The following is a 19,508-nucleotide window of genomic DNA, read 5'->3' as shown; positions in this document are numbered from 1 at the left end:
TATAATTGAGAAATAATTTAAATCTAAATTAAAATTACTTTTATTAAAAAATTAATTCATTTTATGAATGATTAAGAGAGATCAATTTTTTTTTTATATAAAATATCAGTAAAATTATTATTATTATTCAAATAAAATGAATAAATTAAAAAAAAAAACTTTATAAGACATCCTATAAGTATAAGAAAACCGTAGTTACAATAAAAAAAAAAATTATAATATAAAAAGTTGGGAAGATGGCGGCTTCCCGTGACATTCCAAAAAGTGAAGAGGAAAATTAGGGACAGCTCTCTGTCTATTGACTTAGAGATTCTTCTCTCATTTTTCTTTTTTTCTTATCACCTTTGTTTTCTTCTATTTTCAAATGGGATACAACCAAGTTTTTTATTTTATTTAACATTTTTTTTTCTTCACTATATTCATACTCTCATATTTTACTATTATCTTTTATATATTTTGTCTAATATTATACGTGATGAGTTTTGTTATTATTTAATTTTATTTTTGTATATATTTACTATACTGCCATCCTTTCATCTAATGGAAGATCGGAACATTGATGGCAATCTAGTAATTTCATCCGATTCCAAGGCAGATGGCTTCCTATGAGGCTGTGACCTTCGTAAAGTTAGGGCCAACTCTTTCTCCCTCTCTCACTATATTCATTCTTTTCTCACTTTTCTCTTTTTCTTATTACCTTTTGCTTTTCTCTTGTTCTCTTTTTCTCCTATTTACATTCATTATTCAAACTCGGTGCACTTTACTTCTCCACCAAGTTTTTTATTTTATTTTTTCTTCACTTTATTCATGGTCTCCTATTTTATTTTATTTATTTATTTATTATATATAAATATTTAAAAATAAATAAAAATAAAATTTTAAAATAAATAGAAAATAAAATTTTTGACGAGAAGTGAAAAATAAAATAAAAAAATTAAAAGATAAATATATTAAAAAAAGAGTAAAAATAAAATTCACTGGATTGATATATTTATTTTCTAACATTTTATAGATAAATCTTATTAGGGAAAGGGAAGTGGCTTCTTGTCACCTTCCGGAAAGTGACGAAAAAAGTTAGGAACTTAGGAGCTCAAGGAATTGGGAAGGTAGTGACTTCCAGTGAATTTAAGGGCTCTGTGAATTGTGAAATGGGGGAAAGTGACGAAGAAAGTTAAGGGTAGTCGTTTCTCATTATTGATTCTTTTCTCACTTTTCTTTTTTTATTATCACCTTTTGCTTTTCTTCTGGTTTGGTGGGTCATCCATCATCATCAGCATTACTTCTCCACGAATATTTTGATTTTATTTTACATTTTATTTTTTTCCTTCACTTTATTCATGGTGTCTTATTTTATTATTATCTTTTATATATATTTTTCTAATATATATATATATATATATATATATATATAAAAGAGGATATCAACGAGAAATAATAATAAAAAATTAAAGTATATAAAAAAGAAAAATTTTGACCGAGAAGTGAAAAATAAATATTAAAAATAAACATAAAACTAAAATTAAAATATAAACACAAAAAAGTAAGAATAAAAAATAAGTTAAACATTGAGACGATGATTTTTTTTTAGTTTTTTTATAAATAAATCTTATTATAGATAAATATTAATTTAAAATAAATAAATAAAAGTAAACCAGAAAATGAGAAAATGATTTTATTAACTTTAAGTAGTGAATTTAATGTAGGAAGAAATTTATTTTTTAAGCAACAAAATTTATTTTTGGAAGAATAACAAGGTAGCAATTAATTCCAACAAATAATATTTTAAAGAAATCATGAATAAAATAAAATTCAAATAATAAATATTAAAAAAAAAAACTTGTGTATGCACATATATTTATATTAACTGAGAAATAACTTCAAGCCAAATTAAAATTATTTTCATTGAAAAAATAATAGATTTCCAATTAAAATGAGCGATTTAAAACACGATACCTAACACAATCAGAGCATAGTATGATGGACTATCATGAAGTATATTTATGTAATTTAAACCTTAGACTATGAGGATTAATAACTTACAAATACTTATGGGTTATTAACCTTTAAATTTTCAATAATTTGATAGAAAGGGAATTCCAAAGCAATGCAATGCCTAATTCATCCAAACATACAATAATGCTAGCACAAGGGTGACCTCCTAGTCAAATAATTTGTGTATTCCCTCCAAATGTGTGCTTTTGATTGGTGCATGAATCTTGAGCCTGAGCCTATTGACGGTTGGGATCAAATGAAGCGAGAAGACAATTATTTTTCCCAACCAGCGATAAGTGTAATGGAGTCCACAAATACCAAACAGTAGAAAGATGAGTCTATAATTGACTACATTAACTCTTGACATTCTTTAAGCCTTGAAAGTATGGATATATTATATAATATATGGTAGTGGAGATGAGCATATAAGGTATGCATTGAGAGCTTCTATATATCCTCCAAGGCAGGCGACTCTGCACCTTTGAAGAGATGTCCACATGAGCACATGACATAAAGCCTTATATAAAAGTTTAGTATAACAACAAATGCAAGTGAAAACATATTATCCATTGGATTATGATGAAAGTGATCAAATAAAAGGAAAATGTTCTTTTATAATGAGAATTGTACCCTACGAAATTTCTAATACATACAATTTTGTTTGCATCTTTTCTTATCTTTTTGTTTATTTTTTACAAGATTTTTAAAGTTTGCACCTATAAGATTAGGTTAACAATTATCATTATATTCCTAAAATTAAGTTTTCATAACAAAATTGATTTAACTAATAGAATAATATTTTCTTTTACAAATTAAAATAAATTCACAAATTACAACCAAAATCATCAGTTTTTTTAATTAACATGAATTACAAATTAAAATTAAATTAACTAGCACAAATTCAATTTTCCAATTAAATCAAATTATAATTTTATTTTTAATTAAAATGAATATCCAACTTATTTTTTTTCTATTAAAACTTATTTTTAATAAAGTGCTCCTAGATTTATTTATTATTCTACATAAATTATTGAGTAAAAAACAATCTTATTATGATAAATTGAATATAATGCCAAAATACTTCAAAAAATAAATTAATATTTCATATGAGTGATGTAGCAAGTCAATTCTTTTTTAGTTATCAAAATTTTATCTTCACTATTTGATTTTAAGAAAATCATCAAATTGTTGATCAAGGATGCATTTACTAAAATAAAGTTAAAAAAAAAAAAGAAGTAAATAAAATATTGAGTTCAAGTAGACATTCCCATATTATAGAAATGAACTCATTTAATTAGAAAAAAGAAAAAAGAAAAACACGAGCATACAAACCCATTTAAAGTTTAAGTAAAAACACGTTTTAAATTTAATGAAAATTATTTATAAGAAAATCAATATATATTAATAATTCATTTCTAGAAATGTGATACACATTTTTATTTTTCAAAAAAAAAATGAATAATGTATTGAGATGCTTTGAATAATTTTAAATAAATAAATGCAAGTAGATTTAAATAAATTTGGTATAATTTTAATGGAATGTTAACCACACGTGGATTACGAAGTAGTCGGATTATTTTGAATTAGTTATCTAATTGCAAGACATTATTTTTCTTTTTTGGAGCGTCTCCATCTTTTCATATAATTAAAAATTGGACTTTTAATTTTAGAAAATATGCAAAAAAAAAAAGTATATAAAATACTCTTATTTAAAAAAATTTATTTTTATATTTTAAAATTCTTAACAAAATTTTATTTATGTAGTTCTTGGGGGCAAAATAACTTCATTTTTCTTGAAACACATGTGAATGACTATAAGGGCATTAACCTTTAGAAAAGGAGAGGAGGGGCTGGATTTTTAAGACAGTGGATTAAGAATGATTCTTTTTTATACTTTATATGATAAAGAAGTTTGAAATTTCTAAGAAACTTTATGAAAGGAGGGGAGGGGCAACACTTTTAAGATAATGGGCTAAGTAGAGTTAATGATTCTCTTCTATGTTTTCAATTCCCATTTGTTAGACAATTTTTAGCATTGGATGGTAGTGGGATTGATTTGGTAAGAGTCAAGAGTCAATGATTCTCTTCTATGCTTTCAATTCCCATTTGTTAGACAATTTAACATTGGATGGTAGTAGGATTGGTTTGGCTAGACTCAAGAGTCAATGATAATTTTTTTCTTCACATTTCTATTTTGGATTTTACTTTGTATTATAGATGAAATCTCTTCATTTGAATGGTTTTCTCTAGTCTTTATTTATTACCATTTGATACTTTTTAAAGGAGTTTAGCATCTTTAATAACTATAAATTTTTAAATCAAACACTTGTTGGACTCAAGTGGTTAAAGTGTAAGTTTATAGGATTTTGCATCTTAATATATATATATATATATATATATATATATATATATATATATATATATATATATATATATATATATATATATCAAATTAAAGTCATTTAATTATAATTAGTTTTTGTTAGTAAGGAATATTATATGAAAAAGAATTATTAAAAAAAAGATGTTGAAGTTAAATTGTTGTGTAAATATAAAGAATTTTTGTATTTAGGAAGATGAGTGAGTTCTAAAGTAGAAAAATTAATTAATTAAAAAGTGCATGTTAAAAATGAGAGTTTTTAGAGTTTAAAAGATTATATATATAAAAAAATTGAAAATAATGAGAGGTGCAAGGCAACTTTAAGGGTCATTTTTTTGGGGGGAATTTGGTGAGAATTACTTTGGGTTTTAGGGTTGTAGGCCAGAATACTTAAAATTTGGGCACCAAACATCTAATAAAACTATCTACATATCCACTATACTTACATATCCACCTCAAAATATAAATCTTATTAATCCATTTAATTATTTTTGAATTATCCTTTTCCATTTTTTTTTATCTTCTCCAAACCTAAGCTTCTTTATCATAGAAAGTTGTTTGATATAAGTTGAAAGTTAATTTCAATACATTTTTATAAAATCCATGCAATAATATTAAGTTTGTTCTACATGAAAAATTTTAGATTTTATTACTTATATATTTTTTATAATTTTTTTTTTGTAAAATAATTAGAAAATATTTAGAATTAATTTAGACATAATTAGACAGGAGAAGGATATCAAAAACCGGGAAAAAAGTCTAAAAACCAAAAGTTAATTTAAAAACTTAAATTTGTTTTTTAAAAGGTTTATTTTTATTTTTAATTTATTAAAAGTTTTGGATTTAAATAAAATTATTGTAAGACATCAAACGGTATCAATTTTCCTAAATGCAATTATTGTTAGAAAATGTGCATACCCTAACCTTATAGTGCATTCATCCAAACGCCCAAGACGAACACAAAGAGAGTTGATGAACGCGACCAACCCTCCGATCTGCTAACAATTATGTCTTTTTAAATTTTTAAAATTTAAAATTTTTAAAATTTAAACCATTTATTTTTAAAAATTTTTGTTTTAATTTATTAAGGTTGTGGAGAGATTGGAAGAAAAGAATTTGATAAAGGAAAAGAACAATGTGGGTGCATATTGATTTGCAAGGGTATTTCAATCCTTTTATTGATGGATATTTTTTTTGTAAAAAATTCCATAATTTATATTTGCATCCACCAAATTGATCTTTAAATCCACCAAAATAATACATATTTTAGGATAAAAACACCCTTTGATGAAATTCTCAAACCACCATCTTCTTCTTTCTTCACTTCTCTTCTTCTAATCTCTCTATAATCCTAACATAATTGTAGACCCCATTTTGGGGCTCGGTTTCTCACTTTTATGCAACTTATGTTGCCAAGTGTCGCAACCCTAGGAGACCACATGGCATCTCTTAGTTGGCTACTATGGAATCAGATAATGCTTTTTGAGGAGCTATCAAGAGGCGACACCTGTAGGAGGATATGCAGGAGGATTCAGAGTCTGTTATGGGAGGAGCGTCTCCTACGAGAGGGGGGGGGGGGGGGGCGGGGGGGCGCTTTTCGGGTGGTGCTTATGAGATGGTTTTTTGAGGAGCTTCAGGGGGAGTATTGATGGGAGAGCTAGGAGCAGCAAACTAGAGAAGGTAGTGGTGCTTTTGGCTGCTGTTTTCTGGCAGAGAGAGCTTGCGGATGAAGAGGGGTTTTGGGTGATGTTGATACCTCGAGTCTTCGATGATCCACGTAGTTGCCAGATGGATGGACGCGTGATTTCAACTCATAAAGGTTCTTGATCCAGTCGTTATACCTACAAGAAGGCATCCGGACAGGGTGTCCGGACGCACCCTCTGATGGTTTTGTTAGCCATGGTCAGAGAAAGGAATATAAATCAGTTGACCTTTTACCAGGTATTAGGAGGTTTTCAGGGGATCGCCTTCTTCTTTGTCTGAAGGCTTTATATATACAGCTTCAGGGGTAGTGTTCCTCTCATTAATGGTGAGGAGATATTTTATGTTGTTATGATGATAATAGGCGTCAGTAGGAGCATCATCACCCTACGAACGGCTGTCAGAAACCATGGTAGGTGATGCGGCTGTCAGAGATCGTGGGAAGTGATTATGCAGAATGATCGTGGGAAGTGACTTGCTGTCACTTCATCTTGTCTTCTCACTCTGCAGGTGATGGGATGTGGGCCATGACTGTTTGTTGTGGTAGCGTGTAAGACTCGCTTTACTTTAATTGATCATCCGGACGATTATATCCGGATGACATATGCTAATTATCCGGATGTATTGTGGAGCGGATGCATCATGAAGGTTGTCCGGATTTCCATGCTCTGCCAGCGTCGTTTGCTCTTCCTTGGATAGAAGAAGCTGAAACGTCATTTGCCTTTCCTTGAGGCGGTCCGGATAGGAGAACTGCCTCAAGCATATCTTTAGGGGAATCCGGATGGTGGTGGTCCGGATGATGATGCGTGCCACGTGTCACTGTGAGATGTGTGCCACGTGTTTCCCAGAGGGAGGGGTCCCTACATTGCCCCCCTTTTTAACTTGCCTATTTTGCCCAAAAAATGGGCGGGTTAAAAAAAATAACTGGCTTTTTGGAACTTGAAGAGGTCTCTTCGTCTGACTGGGCCACGTGGCGAGTGGGGGTGCGGGAGCCAAAAAAGGCCTTTATGACGAGCCGCCGACTCTGGGTATTCCCAGGCAGCATGTCGTTTCAATGATAGTTTGTTTGGACGTTTGGCTTTCCGAGGGCCTGTCCCCCTATAAATAGCGCACTGTTGCTTCTTTTTGCATTTTTTCCTACTGCATTTTCTTGAGAGCCTTTCTTCTTCTCTCTTTTGTTGTGTCTTTTGCTTCTCTGAGTAAAGAAACTCGAAAGTTTTTTGTACCGGCGATTTTGTGTTGCGACATTCGTTTGCTGCTGGTGATTTTGCATCGAGACAGTAACCTTTCTTCTTCAAAGCTTCATTTGGTACGTGTATTATTGTTGTTCCTTTTGTTGCGTTTGTTGGTTCTTTGGTCTTGGTTTCTGATTTGTTTGAGTTTTGTTTGGGTAAGTCACTTACGACTGTTTGTTTGACATTTGTTGGTGCTCTGGGGGTTACTGTTGGAGTAGAGTCAAGGTTTTTTGGGATGGGTTTATTGGTGGCGTAAGATTTTCTAGGTGTTTGTTTATTGTCTAGGGTTTGTGGGGTTGTTTGGCTATGTTTGATTGTTGCATTTCTCGTATGTAGGTTTTGGTTCAATTTTGGCCTAAAAATGTCTTCAAAGAAGAAAGCTGCTTCATCTGCGCGAGTTGGCAACGCTCATGAGAAGTCCACAGACAAATTAAGTGTGAAGGAGTTTCGAGATCGATTCTGCATTCCAAATGGCGTAATTGTTGATTTTCTTCATGGGGAGGACGTGGTGCCTACTGAGAAAGCTGAACAAGGTGCTATCATCTTCTCCAAGGAACAATTCAATGCGGGGCTCCGGTTCCCCCTGCTAGCGTTGCTCATGGAATTCCTCCATTTCACCAAGATTCCACCCGTCTTCATTCATCCCAATATTATCCGGGTGCTGATGGGATGCAGCATCATCAACATGCTGTACAACCTCGACCTTACAATGCTGGAGGTGTTCTTCGTCTATTCGCTGAAGAAGGCGAAAACTGACATCTTCAGTCTGTCCGCGCACCTGCCTTCCCTTCAATTGGTGACGGAACTGCCCAACTCGACGAAGGGAGGGGCAAAGGGACGGGTGATGGTCCGGGGTGCGTGGGCAGGGTCGAGGCATCCGACGAGGCCCTTCTCTCCAAACTATTCCTTAGCGATTCCGGGTAAGTTTGTTTTGCGACTTTTGTCCGGATTTTTGCCTTGTTGTTTTCTTGTTGATCTATTCGTATGGTACTCTCAACCCTTGTTGTTGTTAATGTAGGTCCGGAAAAAAGGGGTCACCTCGTGGATTGGGTGGAAAATGCGTCTTTTGACTGTCTCAGCAAGCTTTTTGAGATAGACGCTAAGGAGAGGCAGTGTAAGACGCTGCTGACTGCGCGGAACCTGACGGCGGTCGTCCGGGAGCCCCAAGAGTACGTCACCAACATTCTCCCCAGGAAGATGCCAAAGGAGGTAGTGCCTGGGGAGCATTATATTGTGAAGGATCTCCCGATTTACGAGGCGTCAAAAGTGGCTGACGCTGAAAAACGCCGAGTTCTCCTGGAGGATCGGGAGAAGAAGAAGAACGAAGGGACCCTTCGGAAGGCTCCCGGACAGAAACGCGACGCAGACTCTCCTCCAAAGAAAACTCCAGCGAAAAGGAGGAAGCTGGTGAAGAAGAATGGGAAGGACGTGAAGGAGCCCACTCCTCCTAAGGAATTTGCTCCTCCGCCCATTATTCACGAGGCGGAGGTAATGATAGAGGAGCTAGTGAACCCTGCTCCTCATTCCATCTCCAGCGGATCCGGACACCTTGCGGGGCTGAACCACTCAAGCACCTCCTTGGCAGCGGTTGCGCGTCTAGCGAATTTGGCTGAGGAAGCTGCGTCTGTCAACCATCCGGACTCCCGTAATCCGGATGCCGATGCAGCTGAGGCCGTTTGTGCGACCCCCATGGAGGAAGCGGGAGCAGAAAGCCAGAGTCAGCCCTCTGACGATCCGGACCGGCTGGCTCTTGTTCTGGTGACGGGGCCACCCTCAAAGAAGCCTCGCTCGGTGCGTAATCTGAGGTCCGGACTCCACGGGCGGCTTCAAGAGCAGCAGCAAGAGATTGAAGTCAGTTGCTCATCCGCCCACGACGCTCATCCGGAGGAGGGCGAAGTGGAAATGGTCACTGAGATTCCAGCCGTCCCGGTGATGGTCCCGGCTGAGGTTGCACCTGAGGAGACCCATTCGGACGTAAATGTTGAGGCCCCTCATCCGGAACAAGAATTACCTTCTGCTGCTTTATCCGGGGAGAAACCTGTTCATGACGCATCTTGCTCCTCTGATGACTCTTTTAGTTATACGGAGTTGGAAGATAAGCTGAAACAAATTCCACCCGGCTCGCCTGACATCATGCCCTCAGCCCAGATGTTCGAGAATGTGGAAACGGTAAACTGTTTTTCGTGCTTTTTGATTGTTTTGTCATTTTGATGTGTTGTTGTGGTGGGATTTATAACTTTGCATTGCTTGTTTTCGTGTCAGCTGGTGAGTGGTCTCCGCGGCATGGCCCAACAACACGATCTCTTTTCTAACCTGCTACGGACCACTGATTATATGAAGATCTTCGCCTCTAAGCATAAAGAAAGTGAAAACCAGTTGCGCCTGAAACTGGAAGAGGCTGAAGCTAGTTTGTCCACCATTCGAAAAGAAAATGAAGCCCTCCGGGTGGATTTGGCTGAGGCAAAGGGCCGGGAGGAATCAACGGCCGACCGCCTGCATGAGGCAGCAGATGAGATGGCCCAGCTGAGGGGGGAGGTGAGGCAACTCCGGACAGAAGTTTCTATCGAAAAGAAACAGAGGGAAGATTTGAAGCTGCGCTTGGTTGCACAAAAAGAGGAGCTAGAACGGGAGTTTGCTGCAGAGAAGGAGGAACTTGAAGTAGAATATCAAAAACAAGTGGATGATACGTTCATCTTTGGGTATCGGTGCTGCATGAAAAAGAACGGTATCAAGCGGGATGTGCCTTCAATTCCTCCGGGTGAAGAAAAGAAACTTCATGACAAGCCTGCTCCCTGATAGCTTCTCTTTTTGCAATTTCTTCTGTAATCTTCCTTTTGTATTTTTTGTGGTCCGGAGACCTCCTTGTACATACTTTTAGCTATATCAATAAAATACTTCTTTTCTTATTTGAACTTGTCTTTGCTTTTTTATTGATAATACTGCTTTAAATTAGACACATTCCATGGTCTAAGTAATGGAGTTCCGTCCAACTTTTGTAAATGATAGGCTCCATTGTTACTTGCCTTAGACACTATATAGGGTCCTTCCCAGTTGGCTTGGAATTTCCCTGCACCCACTTTGGTAGTATTTTCAAAAACTTTTCTAAGGACTAGCGTACCATTTTTGAAGCTTCTTGGCCTTACTTTGCGATTGTAATGTGCTGATGCCCTTTGTTGATAATCTGCCATCCGAATGGTCGCGCTTTCCCTCACTTCATCCGTCCATTCCAAATTTCTTTCTAATTCCATGTTTGCATCATTCTGTTTTGCTGCATCAGTCCGGATAGTAGGGAGACCTATTTCGGTAGGAATGACTGCATCCATTCCATATGCGAGAGCGAAGAGAGTATTTCCTGTTGGTCGTCCGGGTGTAGTTCGGATTTCGGTAGGAATGACTGCATCCATTCCATATGCGAGAGCGAAGAGAGTATTTCCTGTTGGTCGTCCGGGTGTAGTTCGGTAGGCCCATAGGACGCCGGGCAGCTCCTCGACCCATTTTCCTTTGGCTTGCTCAAGCCTTTTCTTTAAGGCAGTGATTAGGGTCTTGTTTGTGGCTTCTGCTTGCCCATTGCTTTGAGGATATCGTGGTGTGGAGTATGAGTTCCGGATGTTCAGCTCCGAACAGAAATTCCTGAATGTAATGCTATCAAATTGCGGACCATTGTTGGCTATGATGGTTTGGGGAATTCCAAAACGGCAGATAATATTTTTCCATACAAACTTGGTGACATCCTTGTCCTTGATGCTAGCATATGCTTCAGCTTCTACCCACTTACTGAAATAATCCGTGGCGACAAACAAAAATTTCTTTTGGGCGGGTGCAGCTGGGAGAGGTCCCACTATGTCCATGCCCCATTGTGCGAAGGGCCATGAGCCTGAGATTGATTTTCTGCTTGCCCATTGCTTTGAGGATATCGTGGTGTGGAGTATGAGTTCCGGATGTTCAGCTCCGAACAGAAATTCCTGAATGTAATGCTATCAAATTGCGGACCATTGTTGGCTATGATGGTTTGGGGAATTCCAAAACGGCAGATAATATTTTTCCATACAAACTTGGTGACATCCTTGTCCTTGATGCTAGCATATGCTTCAGCTTCTACCCACTTACTGAAATAATCCGTGGCGACAAGCAAAAATTTCTTTTGGGCGGGTGCAGCTGGGAGAGGTCCCCCTATGTCCATGCCCCATTGTGCGAAGGGCCATGGGCCTGAGATTGATTTTAACGTTGTTGATGGCATATGTGGAATAGGAGCATACCTTTGACATTTATCACATCTTTTGACATATGCTGCCGCGTCTTTCTTCATTGTTGGCCAATAGTATCCTTGCGAATGAGCTCTATGTGCCAAAGATCGTCCTCCTGAATGATTTCCGCATATTCCCTCGTGTAACTCAGCTAACACATACTGAGCCTCTGACTGCCCTAGGCATCGAAGGTAAGGTCCTGTGAAGGATCGCTTGTACAGGTGCCCCCCAATCAGGGTGAAACGGGCAGCTTGTACTCGGACTTTGTGTGCCTGTTTGAGATCTCCGAGTAGAGTTCCGGTCCGGATATATTCTATGATGTCATACGTCCATTCTTGGCCATCCGCTTGGTTTGTCTCAATGGTATTGCAGGTGGAAATTTCTGCGACAGAGGGGTTGAGTTGCACATGTATGGGCAATAGAATGGCTTCTTTGATGGGGAGGGAGGCAGCTATGCCGGCCAAGGCGTCAGCGCGCCTGTTGTCAGCTTGCCTGATTTTTTCGATTGCCCATTCGGTGAATTGCTGTAAGGTGTTTCTTACTTTAGCTAAGTATCGCGCCATGCGTGCGTCTTTAGCCTCATATTCCTCCTGGACATGTTTTACCACGAGTTGTGAGTCACTGTAGATCCGGAGTTTGGAGACGGATAGAGCAAGGGCGAGGTCCAATCCGGACAAGATGGCTTCATATTCTGCTTCATTGTTAGAGGCAGAGAATCCCAGCCGGATGGCTTGTTCCAAATGTTCCCCAGTTGGGGACTGCAATAGGAGCCCGACTCCAGAGCCTGATGAACGTGAGGCTCCGTCAACTCGCAGAGTCCACCATTCTTTTTTACTTGATTCGTCATGCTAGCCAGGTCTCCGGGAATATTCTATCACGAAGTCAGCCATTACCTGGCCTTTCATGGACAACCTTGGTTGGAACTCGATTCCAAACTCGCTTAATTCAATGGCCCATTGTAGCATTCTCCCGGTTAAATCTGGCTTGTGCAGAATATTGCGAAGGGGTTGATCGGTTAACACGATCACCGGGTAGGCTTGAAAATAGGGCCGGAGCTTTTGGGCAGCGCTTCGAAGGGCTAAGGCTGTTAGCTCCATTTTTGAATATCTGGTTTCTACGTCCGCCAATGCCCTGCTGACATAGTAAATAGGCTTCTGCTCCTTGGGTGAGGGGCAGCGGAATAGAACGGCACTGATTGCCCATTCTGATACCGCCAGATATATGTACAATTTCTCCTTTGGGATGGGGCTGCTCAAGATGGGTGGTTGCATAAGACAATGTTTAATCCTTTCCAAAGCGTTTTGGCAACTGTCCGTCCACCCGTGCGCTCCAGCTTTTCGTATTGCCAAGAAGAAGGGTCGCAACTCATCAGTGAAGCGGGCTATGAAACGCCCTAACGCAACGAGCTTGCCTGTGAGGCATTGTAACTCCTTCTTGTTCCAGGGAGGAGGTGTTTCCATGACTGCCTTGACTTGATCCGGGCTGACTTCTATGCCCCTTTGGCTGACCATAAATCCTAGAAATTTGCCGGCACTCACGCCAAAGGCGCATTTAGAAGGATTTAGCTTCATGCCATACTTTCGTAAGAGGTGAAAAACTTCTTGCAAATGAAGGATATGCTACTCTCGAGTTTTGCTTTTAACCACGATATCGTCAATATATACCTCTACCGAGTGGCCTATCAGAGGTTTGAAGATTTTAGTCATCAATCTTTGATAAGTGGCGCCAGCATTTTTGAGTCCGAATGGCATGACTTTATAGCAATAGAGGCCGTGTGGCGTTATGAATGCTGTTTTTTCTTCGTCATCCGGGGACATGAGGATTTGATGATATCCGGAGAAGGCATCCAAGAAAGAGAACATCCCTTGCCCGGAAGTGGAATCCACAATCTGATCTATTCGTGGCAAGGGAAAGCTGTCTTTTGGACACGCATTGTTGAGATTGGTGTAATCTACACAAACTCGTCATTTTCCTTCTTTTTTGGGTACCACTACTACGTTTGCCAACCAATCCGGATAAGAAACTTCTCTGACGAATCCGGCTTCGAGCAATTTGTCAATCTCATTCCGGATGACTCTTTGTCTCTCCGGGTGAAAGCGCCTAATCCTCTGCCGGACGGGTCTGGCAGTTGAAAAGACGTTAAGCCTGTGAGATGCAATGGAGGGATGAATTCCCTTCATGTCAGAATGTGCCCATGCGAAGATGTCATGGTTCTGTCTGAGAATATTTTGCATGCCCTGAGTTTCTTCTTGTGTCATGAGGGAACTGACGTTCGTGAGGTGATCGCTTTCCTCCGAAATTTGGATTGTTTGTAAGGGATCTGCTGCCGGGGGATCTTTGTCCGCCGGACCCAATAATTGCTATTGGTCGTGTGCAATGCTGGGTTCAAGGGGAGATGCATCCTCCTGGTTAGCCCCTGCTTCACGTGCTATTTGATAGCATTGGCGAGCGGTTAATTGGCTGCCATATAGGTCGATTTGGCCATCGTTGGTGAGAAAACTCACCATTTGATGATATGTAGAGGGGATAACTTTCATGTAGTGGAGCCATGTGCGCCCCAAAATGACATTGAAGGGTGATAACTCCTGCACTACTGAAAACTGTACGTTGAGAGTGACTGGGCCTGCTTGGACCGACAGTACAATGTCTCCCAAGGATGTAGTTGAAGATCCGTTGAATCCGGATAGGATTCGTCCAGGGTTTTCGAGGCCTGTGAGAGTGTGTCCCATGTGGCTTATGACCGATGCTTGCACAAGATCGGCCGAACTGCCTGGGTCAACCAAGATACGCCGCACATCGAAGTCCCCAATTTCCAGGGACAAGATGAGGGCGTCGCGATGCGGCTGCAATGTCCGGGTGGGATCTACTGGTGGAAAAATGATTGTTCCATCTATGGGGCGAGGGCCCCCTCCAGTTAGCCCAGGCCGGATGGAGTTGATGCGTTCGCGTATTGATACAGCTCGCAACAATTTTTGCCTCTTTCGCCTAGAGTCGTACTCCTCGTCAGATGGACCTCCGATAATATAGTTTATGACGGCCTTGGGGGCAGCTGGGGCCCTAAGGTTCCCGGGGTTGTGATGTTGGGGTGCGTCCCTTCCTCCATTATCTGGTCGGAGGTATTGCTTCAAATGCCCTGCTTTTATGAGTCTTTCGACCAGATACTGGAAAGATCGGCATGTCTCTGTTGTATGGCCATGATTTTTGTGAAAGGCACATCTCCTACTACGATCCCTTGTGGACGGGTCCGTTCCAATGGGTCTAGGCCACTTGAAGTCGGACAAGTCCTAGATCATTGGGAGAAGTTTTTCATATGATATAGAAAGAGGTGTGAGAGGCGGCATTTCCGGGCGACTTGGCCCTTCCTGCCTTTGGTCATACGGTTTTGGCCGATCCGGAGGTTTAGCATTTCTCTCCGTATTACTTCTAGATGGTCGTGCGGCAACCAAAACTTGTTGGGTGGCTGCACGTACGTCATCTTCGAGCATTGAATATTTGTTGGCTCGTCTGAATAAGTCATCCATCGTAATAGGAGGTTTTTTAGCCAGTGATTCGAAGAATGGAGTGCCTGGACAGATGCTTCGTTTGAAGATCTGTAGGACAGCATCCATACTGCAAGCCTCTACTTGAAGTACGGCTTGGCCAAATCGCTTCACGAATTCCCTCAAGGATTCGTTATCTTGCATTTTTATGTTCTGCAGGGTGCTGATATTTTGCTTGTGTTGTGCGGAGCACAGGTATTGTTCCACAAAAGCTTCGGACAGGTCCCTGAAATTGCCAACAGAGTTGGGAGGTAGGCGATGAAACCATGAGAGGGCCTGTCCTTGTAGGCTGGCGGGAAATACTTTGCACAGCAGCGCATCGTTGCCAATATCGAGCGTCATGAGCTGTCGATAATGCATGATGTGATCGAAGGGATCGTTGGTTCCATCGTATGTGGAAAATTTTGGTACGAGGAATCCCCTTGGGGGCTCGTAATTAATGATATGAGAGCAGAAAGGCGTGGAGAGCATGTCATCCAGCCTTTTGCCGATGGAGCCAATGGGTGGCCCGTTTGGGATGTTTCTCCCAGTTGGTTGTTCCACTGGGTGCGAATGAACGTTCCGCATCATGGGGGTGACTACGGGGTCACGATGCGGGTGAACGTTTTGCACCATGGGGTCAGGGCGTGGTGCCCAAGTTGTGGCCATTGGCGGCCTTGTTCTTCCAGGCTCTTGCGGGCCAATCTCGCGCGCATTGAATGTGACAACTGGGATTTTTTATCACGTTGTCTTTTCGCTGAAAAGTGAGTAGAGTCTGAGCTTTCCTCACGGGGAGCTCGAGGCATAGGCGTGCGTGGCTCATGAGGTCTTATGTTGCATGCTCCTGGGATAACTCCTGTCGTCCCAGGATATATTGACTCCGGCTCTTGTTGAGGCCTTGAGTTTGCTACTTGGCCCCTCGAACGTTGACGTCGAGGAGGCCCTGATGTTGAAGCCTGGATGCGTAACACAACGTTTTCTTCTCTCAATCTTTCTGTCTCCTAGAGGAGAGCTTTTAGCTGTCTTTCGCTTGCCAACTGTCTCCTTTCGATGGCTAGGCGCCATTCAAAATTATCATCCTCTCCCCTACCAGATGAACGGCTTTGGGAAGGTGTGGCCATCTTTTTTAGTGACTGAATCAAAGTAAAGAATGTTCCCACAGACGGCGCCAATGTTGATACCTCGAGTCTTCGATGATCCACGTAGTTGCCAGATGGATGGACGCGTGATTTCAACTCATAAAGGTTCTTGATCCAGTCGCTATACCTGCAAGAAGGCATCCGGATAGGGTGTCCGGACGCACCCTCCGATGGTTTTGTTAGCCATGGTCAGAGAAAGGAATATAAATCAGTTGGCCTTTTACCAGGTATTAGGAGGTTTTCAGGGGATCGCCTTCTTCTTTGTCTGAAGGCTTTATATATACAGCTTCAGGGGTAGTGTTCCTCTCATTAACGGTGAGGAGATATTTTATGTTGTTATGATGATAATAGGCGTCAGTAGGAGCATCATCACCCTACGAACGGCTGTCAGAAACCATGGTAGGTGATGCGGCTGTCAGAGATCGTGGGAAGTGATTATGCAGAATGATCGTGGGAAGTGACTTGTTGTCACTTCATCTTGTCTTCTCACTCTACAGGTGATGGGATGTGGGCCATGACTGTTTGTTGTGGTAGCGTGTAAGACTCGCTTTACTTTAATTGATCATCCGGACGATTATATCCGGATGACATATGCTAATTATCCGGATGTATTGTGGAGCAGATGCATCATGAAGGTTGTCCGGATTTCCATGCTCTGCCAGCGTCGTTTGCTCTTTCTTGGATAGAAGAAGCTGAAACGTCATTTGCCTTTCCTTGAGGCGGTCCGGATAGGAGAACTGCCTCAAGCATATCTTTAGGGGAATCCGGATGGTGGTGGTCCGGATGATGATGCGTGCCACGTGTCACTGTGAGATGTGTGCCACGTGTTTCCCAGAGGGAGGGGTCCCTACAGGTGAGATAAGAGATTTTGGGCTACTTGTGAGAGAGTTACAATGAGTATCAGGTTGGGAGTTGCAGGGAGGCATAGTAGGTTTTTTTTAAGGATATTCTATGTAGAGTTACAAAGGGATATTCTCGCTTTCCTAAGGAGTAAGTTTCAAGAGAAGGGATTTTTGAGGTTGCTTGAGAGAGGGAGTTGCTATAGGTGAAATATTTTTCTGGGCAAGGTGCCAAGAAGAGCGTAAGGAACCAACTGGTTCTTCTTTATGAGAGGAGCCTAGTAGTTGCTGGAGTAGGAAAGAGGCTTTCAGGTATGGCCATTTGTGGTTTTTCCCGTATATTCTCTCATCTTTCATACTTGTCCTGTCTTATTCTCTATGATTTCATCTCTGCTTGTTGGGTTGCTGCATTTTGATGATTTATTAGTTTAACATTTGAAGAACTTGCTGCATTTTAATGTTTTACCCCAACAAACATCTTCCACCTTAACCTACTGATTGCTAGACTCATGGATAAAATAATGAAATGGGTTTAGCATATTCATTAAAAGGTTCCCTGTTCTATTCCTATTGTTACTCCTTTGCTCCTCTGTTTTTCCCTGAAAGAGACTATCAAGCTTTAAGACTGTAAATCTAGGGAGGTTGGCTGATGGAGAATGAAGATGATATGAAAAGGAGATTGACAGCTATGGGATCTGAATCTGAAAGTGCCTGCATGAAGATCCAGTTGTGACAAACATTGCTTGAACTTATCGGACTGGGATATTAGCTATACCCTGGCTGCTACTCTTGGAGGAATTGTATATCTATGGGGTACCCAAGAAGTTATATGGGTTTGAGATGCAGGGAGTGACAGTTGAACGATTGGATGATCCTAATGGTGCCGTGCTATATGAAAATTGTCAAAACTCTAATTTCAAATCCACATTTGTTTCGCCATGCATGGCCACACGAGACGTTTCCACCAAGCCACTTGTTCATCGAAGCTTAGCAAAGTACAAGCTTTGGAAGCTGTTGATTATGGTGATGCTGATCCTGGAGGAACTATTGCACTTTATGGGAGGTGGCGAATGGAGCCACTATGTCTGCCTTGCGCTGTAAACGGCATAGGATCGTGCCAAAGAATGAGTAGGGTCAAGTGGATGTATGGTCGGAAAAGTGTCTTCCCCTAGGGACCATGCACTTGAGGGTTCCAAAGGTAATTCCCAATCACGTGACTATGGTGAATGCTTTATCAACCTATGCTGATTTTGGGACGCTTGAAAGGGGTGATTTGAATACATGAATTTATAAGGAGAGGTGAGAAGGAGGCAGTTTGGTGGTTTTCATAGAATGGGTCAAGAGGAGATCAAGGCAGATGAAGTGACCTTGATTACAATGCTTTATGCTTGTAGCCACTCAGGAACGGTGGGCAAATGAGTTATGAGGAATTAGAGAAGCTTCCTGATGACTGTCGCTCATGGTGGATGCTATCATGGCTGAATTGTTTACTCTCTGTCATCTCTTTCCAGGATCGAGTGAAGCAGATGAAATTTATAAAGTATGCATTGTTGTGGGCAGTCCAACTTGGAATTCATGGACCGTGTGAACATGAGCATTGCGATTCTTCCAATGTCACAGGAGTTTAACTGGAACAATGCAACAGTTGGTCTAATTCTGTCTTCCTTTTTTTGGGGGCTATCTACTCACTCAGATTCTTGGAGGCATATGGGCAGATAAACTTGGTGGGAAGCTAGCATTGGGTTTCAGGAAGAAAAGGTTATTTTAGGAGGCAACACATCAAAGGAACCTGTTTCATCCATTCCTTGGAAACTAATTTTTTTTCGAAGACACTAGTTTGGGCTCTCATAATCTCCCATTTCTGCCATAACTGGGGAATTTTTATTCTTCTAACATGGATGCGCTACATGAGGAGCTTGAAACCGAGATCTGTGCAAGCATGTTGGATTCGTTGAATGAATGCATACAGATTTCTAGGCCACTCTTGGATGAAAACCAAATGAAGTCCATTATGGATGAAATAAAGCAGACAACTATACCTATAGAACAAGTTCAGAGGGGAAGATTCAGTAAGCACGGATAATCTGTCAAAGCTGAAGACAGCCACCAAAGATTCTAATGGGATGAAAGGTAGGTTGCAATCTGAGCCCAAATGTGCAGTTAATGATGATGCTTTAGAAGTTTCTCAGCGAGTTGCTGGTGAGCTAGAGGAAGAATTGGGGAATTACAGTGAGTCCTCTATCCCACTGGCAAACGATCATCTCTTTGCTCCTTTCCATTGCCTCCGAATGGCATTGATCCAAAACTTGGGAGTGTTATATTCTACTTAGAAGATATGGAAGAGGCCACTAATCAGACTCTGGAAGCACTAGAAGCCCTGGTATCCAAGATTTTTATGAACATCTCTTCCTTAAAGTCAGCTTATATTCAACTCCAAGTTGCTCATACTCCTTATGAACC

At 40.5% G+C, this 19,508-nt stretch overlaps 1 protein-coding gene across 1 annotated transcript; it reads left to right on the top strand.

Moving 5' to 3' along the window:
* Positions 1 to 9,392: 9,392 nt before the first annotated feature.
* On the top strand, positions 9,393 to 10,167 carry LOC109123517 (uncharacterized). Its single transcript, XM_019223464.2, has 2 exons — positions 9,393 to 9,477; positions 9,571 to 10,167. The coding sequence occupies exons 1-2, from the start codon at positions 9,442 to 9,444 to the stop codon at positions 10,102 to 10,104; spliced, it is 570 nt and encodes a 189-aa protein (XP_019079009.1). The 5' UTR covers positions 9,393 to 9,441; the 3' UTR covers positions 10,105 to 10,167.
* Positions 10,168 to 19,508: the final 9,341 nt, after the last annotated feature.

Source organism: Vitis vinifera, chromosome 12 (assembly GCF_030704535.1).
Source record: "Vitis vinifera cultivar Pinot Noir 40024 chromosome 12, ASM3070453v1".
Classification (NCBI taxonomy): domain Eukaryota; kingdom Viridiplantae; phylum Streptophyta; class Magnoliopsida; order Vitales; family Vitaceae; genus Vitis; species Vitis vinifera.
The sequence above is the reverse complement of the archived record's forward strand: the minus strand, read 5'-3'. Positions and strand labels throughout refer to the sequence as shown.